At 45.3% G+C, this 18,346-nt stretch overlaps 1 protein-coding gene across 5 annotated transcripts in view; it reads right to left on the bottom strand.

Moving 5' to 3' along the window:
* AGAP1 (ArfGAP with GTPase domain, ankyrin repeat and PH domain 1) overlaps positions 1-18,346 on the bottom strand; it is a 280,099-nt gene that overhangs the window by 75,228 nt on the left and 186,525 nt on the right. For all 5 annotated transcript variants that reach the window (XM_075180403.1, XM_075180402.1, XM_075180404.1 and 2 more), the window contains 3 exons: positions 14,586-14,713; positions 14,025-14,180; positions 9,497-9,589 (listed from right to left, as the gene is read on the bottom strand). In XM_075180403.1, the coding sequence (XP_075036504.1) occupies positions 9,497-9,589; positions 14,025-14,180; positions 14,586-14,713 (377 nt within the window). The remainder of the gene's footprint in view (positions 1-9,496; positions 9,590-14,024; positions 14,181-14,585; positions 14,714-18,346) is intronic.

Consider the following 18,346-nt stretch of genomic DNA (forward strand, 5'->3'; position numbering starts at 1 on the left):
ATAATTACTTTATAGGAAGCCTGACAAGTGGGTTTGGAGAAATGAACTTGTCCCCAAAAGTCTGACCTCGGTTTTTTCGCAAGCGATGCGCCAGACGGGACTCCAGTGTCCTTCTCGCAGGGAGTCGTTAGTATTCACAGGAATAATTAGGGCTGCAGTTAATTTCATTAGAGGCTCCGCTGCTAAATGAAGCAGATTATGAGACACCTTTTTATTACAAGCCGTGAAATTACAGCCTGTCAGCTGCCAATTGCAGAGTAAAACAAATGAATTACAGTGTAAATAACACAGGGAGGAAGGAGGCGGCTGCAATGTGTGGTTACGAAGAGGAGGAGAACGGACACCTGCAGCTCTGCACGAGGTAGGTTACCTCTCAAGAGCCCCAAGAACACACCGATTTGACATGCAATTCTTGGGAAAAGATGGGAAGGAAGGAAGGTTTGTTGGCGATTTAACCTTTTGAGTGCCATAATGATATACAAGACTACAACCGAGAAGATGCTGTAGCCCTTTCTTGTGAAATAAGTGATGTGCTGGCCTTAGAAGTGGGAAACAAAGTGATTTATTCACTGTAGATTTTGCGGAGACAGATTTGTGTGGCTCTTACTCACACTCCTTCAGCAACTGTGGGCCTGTGCTTGACATAATAATAGCCATTATTACCGGTAATCAGTCATTACTGGGAGGAATGGTCTTTACAGGTGAGGTACTCTGCTCTATTTGCATGATTACATTTACGCCCCTGAGCTCTCCACCTCCAACCTCGCTATGTCATCCTGCGGCAGTGCTTCTCATCTCATTCTCTAGGGAGGAATAAAATGGCTGCCAAGCTTTGTGTGCCCTGTTTAATTTAAACTACAGTTGCATTTAACTTTTTTATTGCCAACCCTGTATGTATGTTCTTCTACTAGAACAGGCTTAGTCAAAAGGTGGCTCCCCAATAGCTACAAGTTCCTTACCTCTGCTCTATCATCATCATCACCATTTATTTATATAGCGCCACTGATTCCGCAGCGCTGTACAGAGAACTCATTCACATCAGTCTCTGCCCCATTGGAGCTTACAGTCTAAATTCCCTAACATACACACAGAGAGAGTGAGAGACTAAGGTCAATTTTTTTTAACTTTTTTTTTTTTATAGCAGCTAATTAACCTATCAGTATGTTTTTGGAGTGTGGGAGGAAACCGGAGCATCCGGAGGAAACCCATGCAAACACGGGGAGAACATACAAACTACACACAGATAAGGCCATGGTCAGGAATTGAACTCATGACCCCAGTGCTGTGAGGCAGAAGTGCTAACCACTTAGCCACCGTGCTGCCCAGAATATACTCTAAACTTATACGTCCCTATTGTCTAAGCCATATGTGGAAGAAACTGATTTTCTAATATATTGTGGTAGGTAATCGAACAATGCACTGAAAAGTATCAGTTTATAGTAAGGAAAGTTGTATGCATTGAAAAATGGGAATATATGAATAGGCTGGCAAAATATATGACGACAATGTGCAAACATAGGTGTAACATGGCTCATGATCTGCTTTATACAATAGGCCTGTCCTCCAAATTCCTGAATTATTCAAATGCTGGCCGGGTACCACCCACGGCAAGATATCAGAATGATTTATAGAGAAGCTGTGTGGCGGGCACTATTACCTGCAGGGCATGGAGAGACGTGGCGGTAATTACTGGTAGCCCAGGTTCCAGAAAGGGCATAGTGAGAGGTAGAAATAAAGGGAGCCTTGGGACTACAGGGGTTAATCTGGCAAGGCTCGTGCTCCAAATACACATACAATAACGAAATGTGAATATAACCTTGCATGTGAATAATAAAAGTGTGTAATCATTCTTAATACGAATACATCAGCACCTCCTGCGACATGGAAAGGGCCAGGACACAGTTGTAGTAATCACTTGTCAAGAGCTCAAGGGGCAATTTTAGAGGAAAACTAATGCGATAAACTCAGATCACAAAGTATTGCAAGCCTCCAGGCAGCAAAGGGATTAATATTACAGCAATTTGACTGCCACTAATAATTCATTTCCCTTCTACATAGAAATGTTCTATGAAACCATTTATGTAGACTAATCAACACATGAGTGGATATTCAGGACTATACAGGTGTGGAATATGGAGTCTGGGAACTAAACAAAAAAAATAACTTCAGACCTGGTGCATCATAATGTAGTGATAAAGGATAAGACTGCCAATATTCGGCCATATACTGATGCTCGACACCAGAGCCATATCCAAACTGGCCACACCAGAGCCGTAACTTCGAATTCTAGCGCCTGGGGCGAGAAAGACAAATGCTGCCCTCCTAGCCCTCAATTTTAACCAAATGAACCTAAAATACCCACGTTCGGCTAAACTGGAAACATCTGACAGCTATGGACATCAATAACCGCACACAAAGTGACACCACAGCCATCAGCCAATGGGATTTTCCATCAGTTCTGACTGACATTTGACAATTCTGATCAAGTGTTGATTGACAAACTTTTGATTTCAAACACACTGCGATTTGCGGCTAACTAGGCCTAAAACAACCTAATTGGCCAGCAAGAATTGGAGCATGTATAGGCACTTTACACATCAAGCAGAGACTTCATGTGACAAGAGTGTCTAAGCCATTAATGTTTCAACAAAGAAATCCTTGATATGCAGCATTTTGATGGATCTCAAGAACACAACCTGTCTCCCATGGGACACGTTAATTAGTGCCAATGTAATTAGTCAAAACACAGTTAGGAATGTAGACGCAGCCAAACCTGTACTGCAATACAGCGTGTTGCAGTGCGGAGAACATCAGATTAAGAGCCTTCCATTGCACTGTATTTTTTATTGAGGCAAACAAATATAATCTAAAAATATACAGCTGTCGCTTCCAATTCTGGTCTCATATACAGGATGGTAATGTGAAAATACCAGCGCCTGAAATGCAATAAGCATTGTACATCCGTCCGTACACATTATACTGGTAGCTTACCATAGAATATGTAGGTGGATTTATTTTACTTCCTGCATTTTGAACATCAGTAACTTTGCGTTCATGGAATCAAGAAGAAAAAATGGAATAGTACAAAAAAAGTAGAAAATAAGTTAGATATACACAGAGGTTAGTAGATATGAGTAGTGGTATTTTAGACAGGCTCTTCGGATATCTCCTCCAGTGACACTGTACACAGACTTCCCATGGTCCTTGCGAGACCTTTGCCCTACAAATCAATTTATTCACATTCCCCACTAGAAGAACCAGCCCGTTACAATGACAAACACACAAGGCTCATTCGTAATTAGCACTTAATTAGTACCAGGGAACAGATGTTGTTAGAGCTTCAGCAGCCACACAGGTTCTGTAAACAATGCTTATAAATCTAAATGAACGTATTAAGCACAATGTGCCTGTCAGCAGCGCCTATAATAAATATGGTGGGGGACCGACCAGCAAAGTGCAAATGAACAGCAGCTCATGTCCAGCTTCTCCTTCCTTATTAATACCACCAAGGCCTTTATACACACATAATATCCAGCAACACCCCTCATTAATACCACCTAGTCCTGTATACACCCACAGTACCCAGTAACACCCCTCATCAATACCACCTAGTCCTGTATACACCCACAGTACCCAGTAACACCTCATCAATACCACCTAGTCCTGTATACACTCACAGTACCCAGTAACACACCTCATCAATACCACCTAGTCCTGTATACACCCACAATATTCAGTAATACACCTCATCAATACCACCTAGTCCTGTATACACCCGCAATATTCAGTAACACACCTCATCAATACCACCTAGTCCTGTATACACCCACAGTACCCAGTAACACCTCATCAATACCACCTAGTCCTGTATACACCCACAATATTCAGTAACACACCTCATCAATACCACCAAGGAATGTATACACACACAGTACCCAGTAACACACCTCATCAATACCACCTAGTCCTGTATACACCCACAGTACCCAGTAACACCTCATCAATACCATCTAGTCCTGTATACACCCACAGTACCCAGTAACACCTCATCAATACCACCTAGTCCTGTATACACCCACAGTACCCAGCAACACCCCTCATCAATACCACCTAGTCCTGTATACACCCACAGTACCCAGTAACACACCTCATCAATACCACCTAGTCCTGTATACACCCACAGTACCCAGTAACACCTCATCAATACCACCAAGGAATGTATACACACACACAGTACCCAGTAACACACCTCATCAATACCACCTAGTCCTGTATACACCCACAGTACCCAGTAACACCCCTCATCAATACCACCTAGTCCTGTATACACCCACAGTACCCAGTAACACACCTCATCAATACCACCTAGTCCTGTATACACCCACAGTACCCAGTAACACCCCTCATCAATACCACCTAGTCCTGTATACACCCACAGTACCCAGTAACACCCCTCATCAATACCACCTAGTCCTGTATACACCCACAGTACCCAGTAACACACCTCATCAATACCACCTAGTCCTGTATACACCCACAGTACCCAGTAACACCTCATCAATACCACCTAGTCCTGTATACACCCACAGTACCCAGTAACACACCTCATCAATACCACCTAGTCCTGTATACACCCACAGTACCCAGTAACACACCTCATCAGTACCACCAATGCCTGTGTACACCGACAGTATTTGAAAATAAACCTTATGAATACCACCATATTCAGCAACTCACCTCATCAATACCACGTGGCAAGGTCTCTTTACAATGACCATATTATCCATATTTCTGCCATTATCTGTAACATTTACACACAATTTATCTTGTCCTACTGACATTGGTAATAAGCTGTTGATGCTTACCTCTATCCTCCTACTCACATGTTACTGAAATGCCTCTTTATTACACTTGGTAATGACCTTTTTCGTGTCACCATGACATTCCTCATGTCTTCATTAATGTATGTTATTTTGTGGCGGTTATAGAAGCTTCTCCGATACCTACATCCTTACATACACCCTTCAGCTGGGGGGAATGGGAACAGCACGTGGGTGTCTGTGGCATACAAGATACACCGATCGAGACAGCTAATTAGCTAGAAGAAGTGAGAATAATGAGAGACGTGTGGGCATAGATCTGTACCTATAAAAATATGACTGCCATCAAGCCGTCACTAACGAAGCTATGTAAATACTACAAATACAGCACAATCCTGTGCAGTAAGGACATGCACAGAAATTAACAAATATGCACACATTTGGCAAGCTAGACTGTCCAGTAAGTAACAGAGTATGTAAAGGAACAGGCACGGGCACCAATAATGTGAAAACAACCCTTCATCTGCAGGCTGCTTTCACATTGAATCCATTGGGTTAACTTGGTCGTGCAGTCAAAGTCAGCTCAGAGGGCAATACAATTAAGGCCATCAAGTTAAGCCTTGAGTTATGAAAGACTGAGACCCAACGATGATTCTTACATTACAGTGCACACACAAAGTTCAATCACTACCATGACACTATATTCTGCTCACAGATACCCTGCAGGATATGTGCAATCTGTTGGGCTGTTATGCAGGTTCTCCTCCACACTAAGCCCACCCAGCTAGGAGACGGAATTAAGATTGGTACACACCCAATTATCGTGCCAATCACACAGTAAACGACTGTTAGGTCAGATATCGCGTTATAGTGTGTATGCTCCCACAATCAAGTTTTATCATAAGCGTAGGCAGATCTCTATGGTGTTTACAGAGTCAAGATCTTTTCAGCAGATGGTTATAACAGATAAAGACCACACAGATCTGTAAGTAACTCGTGTAGGTGTGTACACATGACTTTTAGTCGTTGGTAAAATCTCTACAGATACCTCTGTACCCAGCTTTAGATAGCAGCTGCAACGCGTTTTACATAAATGCTCCCCACTTATCGCATGTTGTAAATTGTTTTGGGTGCACAACCTCTTTAATTATATCCCGTATAGGGGCATACATATGCTAGAGATTGATTGATGTTATTTCTCTGTGAAGGGGATTATCAGACCAAAATTGAAGATAGCGGGCACAATGGGACATAGACACAAACAATGTCAGTCTAGTGAATGGTAGGTTCTACCAGCATGCTTAGTAACACCTCTATAGAAGCAAAGTAAAGTCCTGCCACATTTTATATATATATATATATATATATATATATATATATATATATATATATATATATATATATACACACATTCATCTCTTAATATTTACAAATTCAAAAGGAAAATTGAAATGTTAAATTGTCTTCGATATTAGACAAATACAATGAGATGAAAAAAATCAGGTCAATGTCCCTTTAATCCCTCTTGCACCCTACATACATAATGAACGCAAACCCAACATTCTTTAAGCAAACATCACAAAAATAACACACAAATATATTTGTCTGTGCAGCCCCACACACCCGGTGCCTCATGCACACACAACTGGATGCAATACACACAGGTAGTAAAGTTTAGACAAACACACACACTACATCAAGCTCACGCGCACACACATAAACACACACATTGCATCCAGCTCACATACCCACATTGTTCCTATCATTACATCTAATTGGTAAACATGATTGTGGAGCTGGGAGAACAGACACTTAACGAAAAGCAACAAAAAGGGAAAAAATGAAGTGAGAGAGTGTGTGCATACCCCAGGGAATTACCAAATCAATTAACAACTAATTCAGGATGTAATTTCCGGATTGCCTCTTAGCACAAAACTGTATCTTTAATTTCTCAAGCAATAAGCATCATCCAGAGAGAGGGCTCTAACACACACTGACGCTTCAAATGAGTTTACAAGTATCTCTTTTTGATTGGCTATATAACATTATTTTCTTCACAGTTCGTTGACACTGCTGCCGAGTGCTTGGAAAGATTTAATTATACTGGTACAATCGTTAGCAGCTTTCAGTCCCATCCACAAGGACTCGTAATGAGTCTCTGTGACTCAACCAACGCTGGGTGACCAAATTATATGCGGCAAAGTGATACAATTCCACTCCTAATGGGAAACTGTTTATGGGCCCCATTTAATAAAGATTTGTCCCAGAGGCTCTGGCGCGAGGCACTGAAAGGAAACGCACAAACTTCTGTCCAGAGATCTGATCTATCTCTGGTGACAGCGGCCGCGGAGTGGAAGTCTTTGTAAAGTCCTGTCTCACTGCTTTAAACTGGAGGTGTCGGAAAGTGAAATAACAATCATAATTCTCTAGCAATATTATCAGCAGTTTTCCAGACATAAGGACGCTACCTGACATCAACGAAAGGCAACTTTCTAGCCATAGTTTAGAATAAATTTTTCCTACCATAATATATTTCAGACACCCTTGGGAATGTGCAATAATACCAGTAAACCCAGCAAATTACAGGGCGCGGACTACTACGGCATTATAATCAGCCTCCACTGCAGACAGGCAACAATCACTGCTCTCCCTATCAGGAGAAATACAGCAACACCCACCCAAAATTAATTTTGGAAAGGACATTGGTGTTTCCAGACAGTTTTTGTAGTAGATCTGCAATGCAGTGATAACGTGAAAAATCACCACCCACAAAGTGTCACATATGTATGAACTGCAAGCTCTGTGGCCCAGTCCAATAGTAACAGTGTGTCTGCCAGTACTGTACAGCATCACAGGGCTGATGGAGGGGCGAGGGGGGAGCACAGACCCGGGCAGCCGATACCTCTAGAGCCACCTCCCATCTGCCAGCACGGATCTGCATGTCACCTTCCCTGCCTCATTTGTACCTCATTAACCGCCTCTGACTTAACAAGATTTATGCAAATGGCACCAGAGGAGCCACTGCCTCCCACTGCAATCAGGCGTTCTGTATGTGCGGCTCTCTGCAGCCAAGTAAAGTGCAGTACTGGAGAGAAGTGGGGCGCACAAGAATACATATACGTTGTGCAATAGTTTAGATATGGACAACAAATTATGCAATCAACTACAAAGAAAAAAAATGCAAATACATAAATAATGAGCTGAAACATATATTATAAAGTCTATTGTTTTTCACAAAATGTAATAAACATTCAACATGTCTGAATTTCTAAACACAAATAAAAAAAACAAAAACTAATGCCAAGATGTGACTAATATTGCTGCACCGATGCACAAAAGATGGAATGAACAGAACCTGAATGCACACAAGCATTTTACAATACAGTGAATTCCATATATTTTGACTAGTTTATTAATTACATATAAATAAAGATAACAGCGGTACTGTCTAATGTTTTCCACATCACCACTGTCCATTTATATATACCAATCAATTCCCTTCTCTTAGCAGCACAATAAAACAAACAAACAAAAAATCTTGCACCTATGCTGCAGCCCTTAAAATGGGCCAGCTCCCAAGAGCCTTTGCAGAATAGTCTGTGTGCACCATCTCTTGGGGCGAGACTGCCGGTATCTACACTAACATGCTGCTGTAACACAGGCTACAGTGGAAAGAAGCTGGTGCATGTGAGCTGCCTGAAGCAAGAAGAGATTGTCTAAATTTTACTTTTGTAACAGAAATCTCACTGATAAATTAACGCCCAAAAACTGACAGTGGAGGACGATGTTTCATTATCAGTTTATTAGCTTCTAAAAGTTACGTACTGTCATACTCCATGCCCATCTATACGGCAGCATAAACCTATACAACAAAAACCCAAACTCCTGTAGAGCCCTTGAAGGCTCCCCGATGTCTGCTCAGGCAAGAATCACAAGTTGTATATCTGGTCTCTGCCTCGTTATAAAGCTCTGACACTCTCTCTGGGTCCACACCAAAGCATTTCCTCCTCGTTAGGCTATTAACGGCCTCTTGTGGGCTAACATTTCCAAACCCCAGCTCCTGCTGACTCTACCTCATCCCCCTTTTCCTTGCGCGTCACCAGAAAGGATTAATTAGGGCTGTAAACGCTCACTCGGGTAATGGAGGCCTAAATGAAACTGAACCTAATCAAAAGGTACAAGTACTTCATTAGCAAATTACAAACAGGGTCTTGCAGCTGACATGTTCAGTGTGGCTAATTGCCCATCGGCCGTCAGAGGGGGGCTCAGATTACCAGCCAAATCAAGCCCGTGCGTGCTTACCAGAGGGGGGCTCCCAATCTCCCCATAGACAAACGGAGAGAGGCCCAATCAAAGCATTCTGCACAAAGGCGTCACTTTGAAGCTGCCTGGGCCTGGCTGCCTCCCCCTGAACAGCTCACTTCATTAGGGCCTGTTGTCACATGGCAGATCCCCTCCCCCTCTCACACCACCTCTTTATCCTAATGATCCCATTTTAATGTGCGCAGGATTCGTGCCTAATTGATGTCAAGTGAGCAACTCTTCCACATTCAGGAAGGGGGGCATCAAACGCGGTGCAGAGAGCGGGGGGCTCGGAGACGAGACCCCGAGCGTGGGCTCCTCTAATTACACACTGGAGCCTGGCGGAGGGAGGCGGAGGCAGAGAGGAAGCTTACCTGTTTAATTGGTATTGCTCGCCCGCTGCCGATGCTGTCTGCTCTGCTCTCTAGACCTTTCTTATCTTTGTCTGGGTCGCTCCCTTTTCGAGACTGAAAAGCAAAAGTTCACATCCCGTTAAAACCTCCACAAACACAGAGCGTTCGCTCTCCCGGCGCGCCTCCCGCCCCCTGTCAGAGCAGTCTGCTTCATTTAATCTGCTGTGGACACAGAAATAAGAACAGCAAGGTTAGATTGTAAGCTTCTGTAGAAACTGGATGCCATCCTGTGTGATTGCTCCGCAGTATGAAAACTATTCATTAACCCTTGAGGAGCCAAGAATAATTCCCCAACTCACTAAGAGTTAAATATTTATCATATGGAATTTCTGTTATCCTTTATGCAATAATTCTATTTTCGCATATAACTGTGTGATGGGTTCCTTACCGTCACTATAATACAAAATGCTTTAGAATACCCACTGGCGTTTGAATTAAGCGTTTTATATGCATTTTGACAGCATATAAAATGCATGTAATTCTATAAATCATCGAAGCAACAGAGTCCATACCTATGTGCTTTTTTACTTGTGTTACAGAATTGTTTTTTGGAATACCACTTGTTTCGCTTTCAAGTGTTGGAGGCATGTCAATACATTTGAAACTCTACAGTCATCTTTAAAAATCTAGCTAAAAACACAAATAAAAATGCATATCAAACGGATTGAATGCCAGTGTGTTTATAGGCTAAGGTGCTTCTAGCACAATTTTGTCACTAGAAGTGGGTTGCAGCGGTAATGGAGAGGATTTAAAACTTGATTGGATTTAGCAGAACTATGAATTGTGATAGGCTACGGGCTGCAGTGACGTCACCGTGCGGTAGGCTACAGGCTGCAGTGACGCCACCGGGCGGTAGGCTACAGGCTGCAGTGACGCCACCGGGCGGTAGGCTACGGGCTGCAGTGACGTCACCGTGTGGTAGGCTACAGGCTGCAGTGACGCCACTGGGCGGTAGGCTACAGGCTGCAGTGACGTCACTGGGCGGTAGGCTACAGGGTGCAGTGACGTCACTGGGCGGTAGGCTACAGGCTGCAGCGACGTCACTGGGCGGTAGGCTACAGGCTGCAGCGACGTCACTGGGCGGTAGGCTACAGGCTGCAGCGACGTCACTGTGCGGTAGGCTACAGGCTGCAGCGACGTCACTGGCCAGTAGGCTACAGGCTGCAGCGACGTCACTGGCCAGTAGGCTACAGGCTGCAGCGACGTCACTGGCCAGTAGGCTACAGGCTGCAGCGACGTCACTGGCCAGTAGGCTACAGGCTGCAGCGACGTCACTGTGCGGTAGGCTACAGGCTGCAGCGACGTCACTGTGCGGTAGGCTACAGGCTGCAGCGACGTCACTGTGCGGTAGGCTACAGGCTGCAGCGACGTCACTGTGCGGTAGGCTACAGGCTGCAGCGACGTCACTGGCCAGTAGGCTACAGGCTGCAGCGACGTCACTGTGCGGTAGGCTACAGGCTGCAGCGACGTCACTGTGCGGTAGGCTACAGGCTGCAGCGACGTCACTGTGCGGTAGGCTACAGGCTGCAGCGACGTCACTGTGCGGTAGGCTACAGGCTGCAGCGACGTCACTGTGCGGTAGGCTACAGGCTGCAGCGACGTCACTGGCCAGTAGGCTACAGGCTGCAGCGACGTCACTGTGCGGTAGGCTACAGGCTGCAGCGACGTCACTGTGCGGTAGGCTACAGGCTGCAGCGACGTCACTGTGCGGTAGGCTACAGGCTGCAGCGACGTCACTGTGCGGTAGGCTACAGGCTGCAGCGACGTCACTGTGCGGTAGGCTACAGGCTGCAGCGACGTCACTGTGCGGTAGGCTACAGGCTGCAGCGACGTCACTGTGCGGTAGGCTACAGGCTGCAGCGACGTCACTGTGCGGTAGGCTACAGGCTGCAGCAACGTCACTGACCAGTAGGCTACAGGCTGCAGCGACGTCACTGGCCAGTAGGCTACAGGCTGCAGCGACGTCACTGTGCGGTAGGCTACAGGCTGCAGCGACGTCACTGTGCGGTAGGCTACAGGCTGCAGCGACGTCACTGTGCGGTAGGCTACAGGCTGCAGCGACGTCACTGTGCGGTAGGCTACAGGCTGCAGCGACGTCACTGTGCGGTAGGCTACAGGCTGCAGCAACGTCACTGTGCGGTAGGCTACAGGCTGCGGTAAGCACCATGTTACAAACTAGCTAGGGAAAGGTTTCCACTATATTACTGCATTATAACATGCTTGTAGCAGGGACACCTGTTAGTGCATTATAAAACCTTGAGTTATGATTTCCCATTACAAAGATTACAAAAAGATTGGGATGGGCCTGCAGTTATATCACTGTTGTATAAGCTATTTAGGACTCATCAAATAACTACATTATAAGTGGAGAGTGGGGTCAACTTTTATAACAATAAAATAGTAACACTACAGGTTCCTGTCCCCATGTAAAACTCTTGTGTTGTTTTTAAAAGACTAACACAAACATACATTTTTGCAGTAAGTGGTTTAATTAATTTATACATATAGAGGTCAATTATAAGTTACGCTCAAAGTTGAAGGTTTCCTTAGGAGACACTCGTTTTCCTGGTGGGACAAATGTCAGTGTGGTTTAAAGAAATATTTGAATTCCCATTTCATGGACGTATTGTCTTTACTGGATTTCTCGTAGAAAAACAGTGGCACTTATGTCCATTATAAGTCTCTGGAACATTAAATAAGCAACTTGTGTGTATAATATTTTCCTAATAAAATTGATATAATGTGAAAACCCCCCAGTATGAGGGGCACTTCCACAGCAATACAGAAGTACAAGATTTATAGTCTTCTGTAACAGAGCATGTATCCTTAGCACTGCTGAGCACCATTTAATAGATGGACCAGTTGAATAAGTTCTGCATATGTATAACCAACGTACACCACATATAACAAATATACTTGTGAATGGTTTAAAACATTTATTTTCACAGCAGCTTGAACTGTAATTCCACATACTTTATTTGGGCTATATACAATATAGTGGATTTACTCACTAATTCCGAAGCAGCAATGATGTTGAGAAATGCAGCGTATCGTTAAAAATAACATAATAAACCCATGATTAGAATTAAAGTGCACCTGTCACTCTTACAGAGGGAAGGCGGTCATTTTGTGGGCGGAACCCAGAGTTATGAGAAGGCAGCCTATCATTTCACTAGGATCCAGTGACATCACTGAGGCACTCTGTCATTACCTCTCAATTATAATAGGACGTCGCCCTTCCTGTGCCACACAGGACATACCAGAGTGCGCAGCTTGTTGCCAGACTCCCCACATGGTCAGTGTAACCCTTCTACTCCCCATAGCTGGTACAACTACCAGGAACTATGACCCGGCCAGGCACATTGGACAAGACACAGCAGCCATGCCGAGGAGCGGATGGAGCAGAGAGTTAAGTGACTCCAGAACGGTTGAGATTCTAAGGGAAGAACCCCCAGAGTTCTACTAGTCAGGGATTCTGTGAAGCAGGGGCTCTAACAGTGTTATAGGCCAGAAGTGGCCTTGTGATTAACTCACTTGCACATAATAGTAACGTGTATCCAGACAGAAGAAGAGATTTATAGTACGAGAAAGAAGTGGCACATCTCTCACTTTAGAGTAACTAACCCTGACAGCCACACTCCATTACTCTGTCCAGCAACATTACTCATACCACACCAACCGCTGGGGAACTCCGCAGCGTGCCCCAACCACAGGAAATGATTTAACTCTATCTAAAAATTTTACATTTGTGGTTGAATAAATGTCATCTGTCCAGCTGTCTGCATTACCAGAATCCAACTGAGACAGTCACTGAATATTCTGCATGATCTCCTCCATTACACATTCAATATTCGTTTTGTTTCTTTTAAAGTTAGGAAGGAAGACAATTAATATGGCCACTATCTCTAAAAAACCTAGGATAAATGCATGGGGAACTTCACAAACGGGAGACAAAAAATATATAATACTTATTTAGCTAAACATGTTTAATCTAGTATTTGGCTCTTCAAGTTTTGCTGGATCGGGTCCTGCTTTATGCAGAAAGTCAGCAGAAAGGAATGGATTGGCTTTCTACAGAATCTGTCACTCTGCATTTCCTGACACATCTGGGAACGTCTGCTGATTTCTGCTGCCATCTGGTGGCAGGAATAGTAAACTGCACAAATTCATCTGTAGCCAAAGTTGTTTTATGCAACTTTGGACCATCCAAATCTACACCAATGTACCAAGTGTCATGTATAAAATATGTTTTTCCACTGTTATACACGGAAAACATTTTGTATTCATAGCCGAATATGTTCAGATCCTCTCAAACTACTGGAAGAATTATTAGTGAACTCACAAAGACTGAACATGTCTGCTTCTATTGATTGTGTATAGTGGACAGGTGCACTTTAAGAACGGAACGGTACAATCACCCCAAGTGCACCACTTTCAGAATCATCAGTCAGCAGTTATTTGTGGAGCGACATGAGACATAAGAACTCACCGTGAACAGGTTGGACCGCCGTTTGGACTGTTTGCGCACAGGAGTAGGGGTACTGGCTGTAGGGGGGACGTCAATCCTCAGCTCCTTCTGACTAGTGCTGGGTGTGGAGGGGACTGACGAAGAGTAGTCACTGAGGCTGCCTCCTCCATTACTAGTCTGTGGAGACAGAAAATATGCAGATATCATATAGGGAAAACACCTGCAGGAACATGTTGGCATTTCATTTGTGGGGCTTAAAAGTCAAATCAATGTGCTTGGTTAGTGTGTCCTACATGGGCCTAATATGTAGGACTCCTATTTCTTTTAAACACCTACAGAGTCCATAAAACCCACTCCATATTTCATTAGGCCTGACAAATTCAGTAGGAAAGATTCAATCTCACTTTTAGGTGCATAAGTAGCCTAAATTATATCCTTCCAGGTGACAGAGGCAAAATTACAGGAGCTGTGGTACTAAAAAGACGCAACATAGCTGTCTGGGGATAGCACTGCATGCTTACCATCTAGAGAGCCCAATATACCAGCATATCACTATCTATTACCAGCAGGTGGCGGCCTTACCTGGCTGATGTGCACAGCTGACACCTGCGCTGAGCAGACAGATGTATGGCTGGGGGAGTTTGGCAGAGACTTGCAGGGACCGATGGACAGTTGCTGCTTCTTACGAGTCGCTACGATCTTCTGGGCCACTGCAAACAAGGGAAGAAGAAAGCTGTGAGCAGAGTGCTGGTTGGAGGGGGGTAATCACAGACTATAAACCAGACAGGTGGAAGAGAAACTACACAGGTAGCAGTGAGAGGAGGTAATAGAGGCAGAAGCGGGGGAATTCCTAATAAACACATGTATGAAATGACGTGGCACAAGTATATACAGCCCAGAATACATTTATATGGAACAACTGGAAACCAGGATACCTTTGGCACATCAGACATTGCATTGCTCCTGTTTCTTGCTGAGGAATTATAAACCTATATGTACTGAAAGGACAACATTCATTTACCCTGCATTACTAAACACACTCATAAACACCAGGAATGTTGCATGCCACTAACATGTCTTTATAACACGTGGACCTGTGAAACATGGCTCATTGTGACAATGGTGTGTAACAGTGCAAAACATGCTGGGACCAGGAATGCCACAGCAGCTGGAGAGCCACAGGTAGCCTTACCTTAAAGCATCATCAACCCACAACAGGGTAACCCGCCTGCACCCCCCCCACCACAGAGTAACCCGCCTGTACCCACCACCACAGAGTAACCCACCTGCACCTCCCCACCAGAGTAACCCGCCTGTACCCACCACCACAGAGTAACCCACCTGCACCTCCCCACCACAGAGTAACCCGCCTGTACCCACCACCACAGAGTAACCCACCTGCACCTCCCCACCACAGAGTAACCCGCCTGCATCCCCCCACCACAGCGTAACCCGCCTGTACCCACCACCACAGAGTAACCCACCTGCACCTCCCCACCACAGAGTAACCCACCTGCACCTCACCACCACAGAGTAACCCACCTGCACCTCCCCACCACAGAGTAACCCGCCTGTACCCACCACCACAGAGTAACCCACCTGCACCTCCCCACCACAGAGTAACCCACCTGCACCTCCCCACCACAGAGTAACCCGCCTGCACCCCCCCACCACAGCGTAACCCGCCTGCACCCCCCCACCACAGCGTAACCCGCCTGTACCCACCACCACAGAGTAACCCACCTGCACCTCCCCACCACAGAGTAACCCGCCTGTACCCACCACCACAGAGTAACCCACCTGCACCTCCCCACCACAGAGTAACCCGCCTGTATCCACCACCACAGAGTAATCCACCACCACAGAGTAACCCATCTGTACCCCCCCACCACAGAGTAACCCATCTGTACCCGCCCAACCACAGAGTAACCCATCTGTACCGTAACCAGAGTAACCCGCCTGTCCCCACCACCACAGAGTAATCCACCACCACAGAGTAACCTGCCTGTATCCACCACCACAGAGTAATCCACCACCACAGAGTAACCCATCTGTACCCCCCCACCACAGAGTAACCCATCTGTACCCGCCCAACCACAGAGTAACCCATCTGTACCGCAACCACAGAGTAACCCACCTGTACCCCAACCACAGAGTAACCCACCTGTACCCCAACCACAGAGTAACCCACCTGTACCCCACTCCAGAGTAACCCACCGGTACCCCCCCACCACAGAGTAACCCACCTGTACCCCAACCACAGAGTAACCCAGCAGTACCTCAACCACAGAGTAATCCACCTGTACCCCCCTAGCACAGAGTAACCCACCAGTACCCCCCACCACAGTGTAACCCATCTGTACCCTACTCCAGAGTAACCCACCTGTAGCCCCCACCACAGAGTAACCCACCTGTACCCCCCCACCACACAGTAATCCACCCAGCGCCGGTGCTAGGGTCCTTGGCGCCCTAGGCACAGTGTGAAAGTTGCCGCCCCCCCCCCTTTTAAAAATCGCCACTGCGCTTCCCTCTCCTCAGCTCCCCTCGCTACGTCTTTCTTTAACTTACCTGCATGAAGCTGCTCCTCTCTGCTCTGTCTTCTCCCCTCCACTCACAGACACTGTCGGGCCGTGATGTGAGCGGAGGGGAGAAGACAGAGCAGAGAGGAGCAGCTTCATGCAGGTAAGATTCAATAGCCCCTTCCCTCCTCTCCTCCCCGTGGATTTACATTTTTTTTTAATTTCGAGGCGCCCTGCAGAGCCCGGCGCCCTAGGCAATTGCCTAACCTTGCCTAATGGGAGCGCCGGGCCTGAATCCACCTGTACCCCAGCACAGAGTTATAAATCTGTACCCCACCTCAGTAACAATCTGTAAAGCAGTCATATATTTTGTTGCTTTTTTTTTAACTTCCATTATTTTAAATAAAAATATACATGGTGCTATTAGTATAAACTGCTTCAGATTGAGTTTCCCAGTCACTAGTTGCTGCATCTAAGTGACTTAGCCAGTTTAGTCCATAAGTGAATATGCCGACTCTCCCACGCTGTATGACTGCACAGAGACCAAGCTTATCAATATTTTACAGGATGTAAAATATACATTAAAAAAAAACTCCTGAAAAACAGCAAAACCCACAGCTTGAAGAAACGTTATATTAGGCGTGCACGGAAAGATCTATGATGCATAGGACAAATGAGGTCTGGCTGACGTGGGACTGCACCTTTAATAGTGATATTAAGCCCTTTTCATTTTTAGACCACAGTACCCCACCCCCATTGCCCCTTGAGCTCCTCGTCCACAGCAATGAATCCTACATTAGCCATAAAACATCCCCCCCTCCCAAAACCTGACACTCTCTCCTGGCCTCCCTCCCTTTCTCGCAACATTAAAACAAATTTATCTTCATTTATGTCGCAATTACCTCTCCGGGTTGTTAATTTGCTGGAAATGGAGCTATTCTTTAATTGCTCCTATTAATGGGGGGATTTAAATGCGCTTGTAATAAGCTGTTACCTTCAGAATGGGACAAAGTCACCCACAGCATATCAAGAAGAGACAGCACAATCCTCTTGGGCCAGTCTATACCCCACAAAATAGGGAAAGCTCAGACAATAGGGGGGCAGTCTATGGCATACATATAATGTTTGAGCGGTTGACCTCCTCAATGGCCGCGGCAGACATCAGGTGGCACTATGTGGTAACGTTCAAGGGGTTAAAAAAAGACCAAAAAACAAAACAAAACCCCACAGTCAGTTGTCACCTCTGAGCACAGTAATGACAACTATGAAATGATGCTCCCATAAGATTTATTCAGTAACAAAATAAACATGGACACAGAGGCGCACTGACAGCCCCGTGCAGAGGAAGGGCTGCAGACTTCATCCCGACACCTCTCAGTGTTAATTTACAATACAATCATATTAAAAATGTAAGCTGCCTTTTCTCAGAGCAATTCTGCTGCTAAACGTCTGTTTCCAGGGGACAGATCCCAGAGATGGAGCTCAGAGCGTAGGAGAGATTTATAGCAGAGGAGGAAAGTCCTCCTAGCCCTGATCTAGAGAGCCCGTCCTAATGGCCCCACGTTTATGGATTTATAAGGCACTTAATGGAAAATTGCAGCAAAATAGGAGCAGAGTCAGCTGGAGACAGAATGTCACACAAATATGCAATTAATATATTGGCGCCGTGTGTGTGTGTGTGTTTCATAAAATATTGTTAAGGAAGGCTGTATACAACCATTCCCGGTTGTGAATAATAAAGTAGTCACATATATATTTGTTTCTTAATACGACATTCTGCCCCTATATACAGATAGAACAGTGGTTGTCCAGGTCATTGTTGGC

Source organism: Mixophyes fleayi, chromosome 7 (assembly GCF_038048845.1).
Source record: "Mixophyes fleayi isolate aMixFle1 chromosome 7, aMixFle1.hap1, whole genome shotgun sequence".
Classification (NCBI taxonomy): Eukaryota; Metazoa; Chordata; class Amphibia; order Anura; family Limnodynastidae; genus Mixophyes; species Mixophyes fleayi.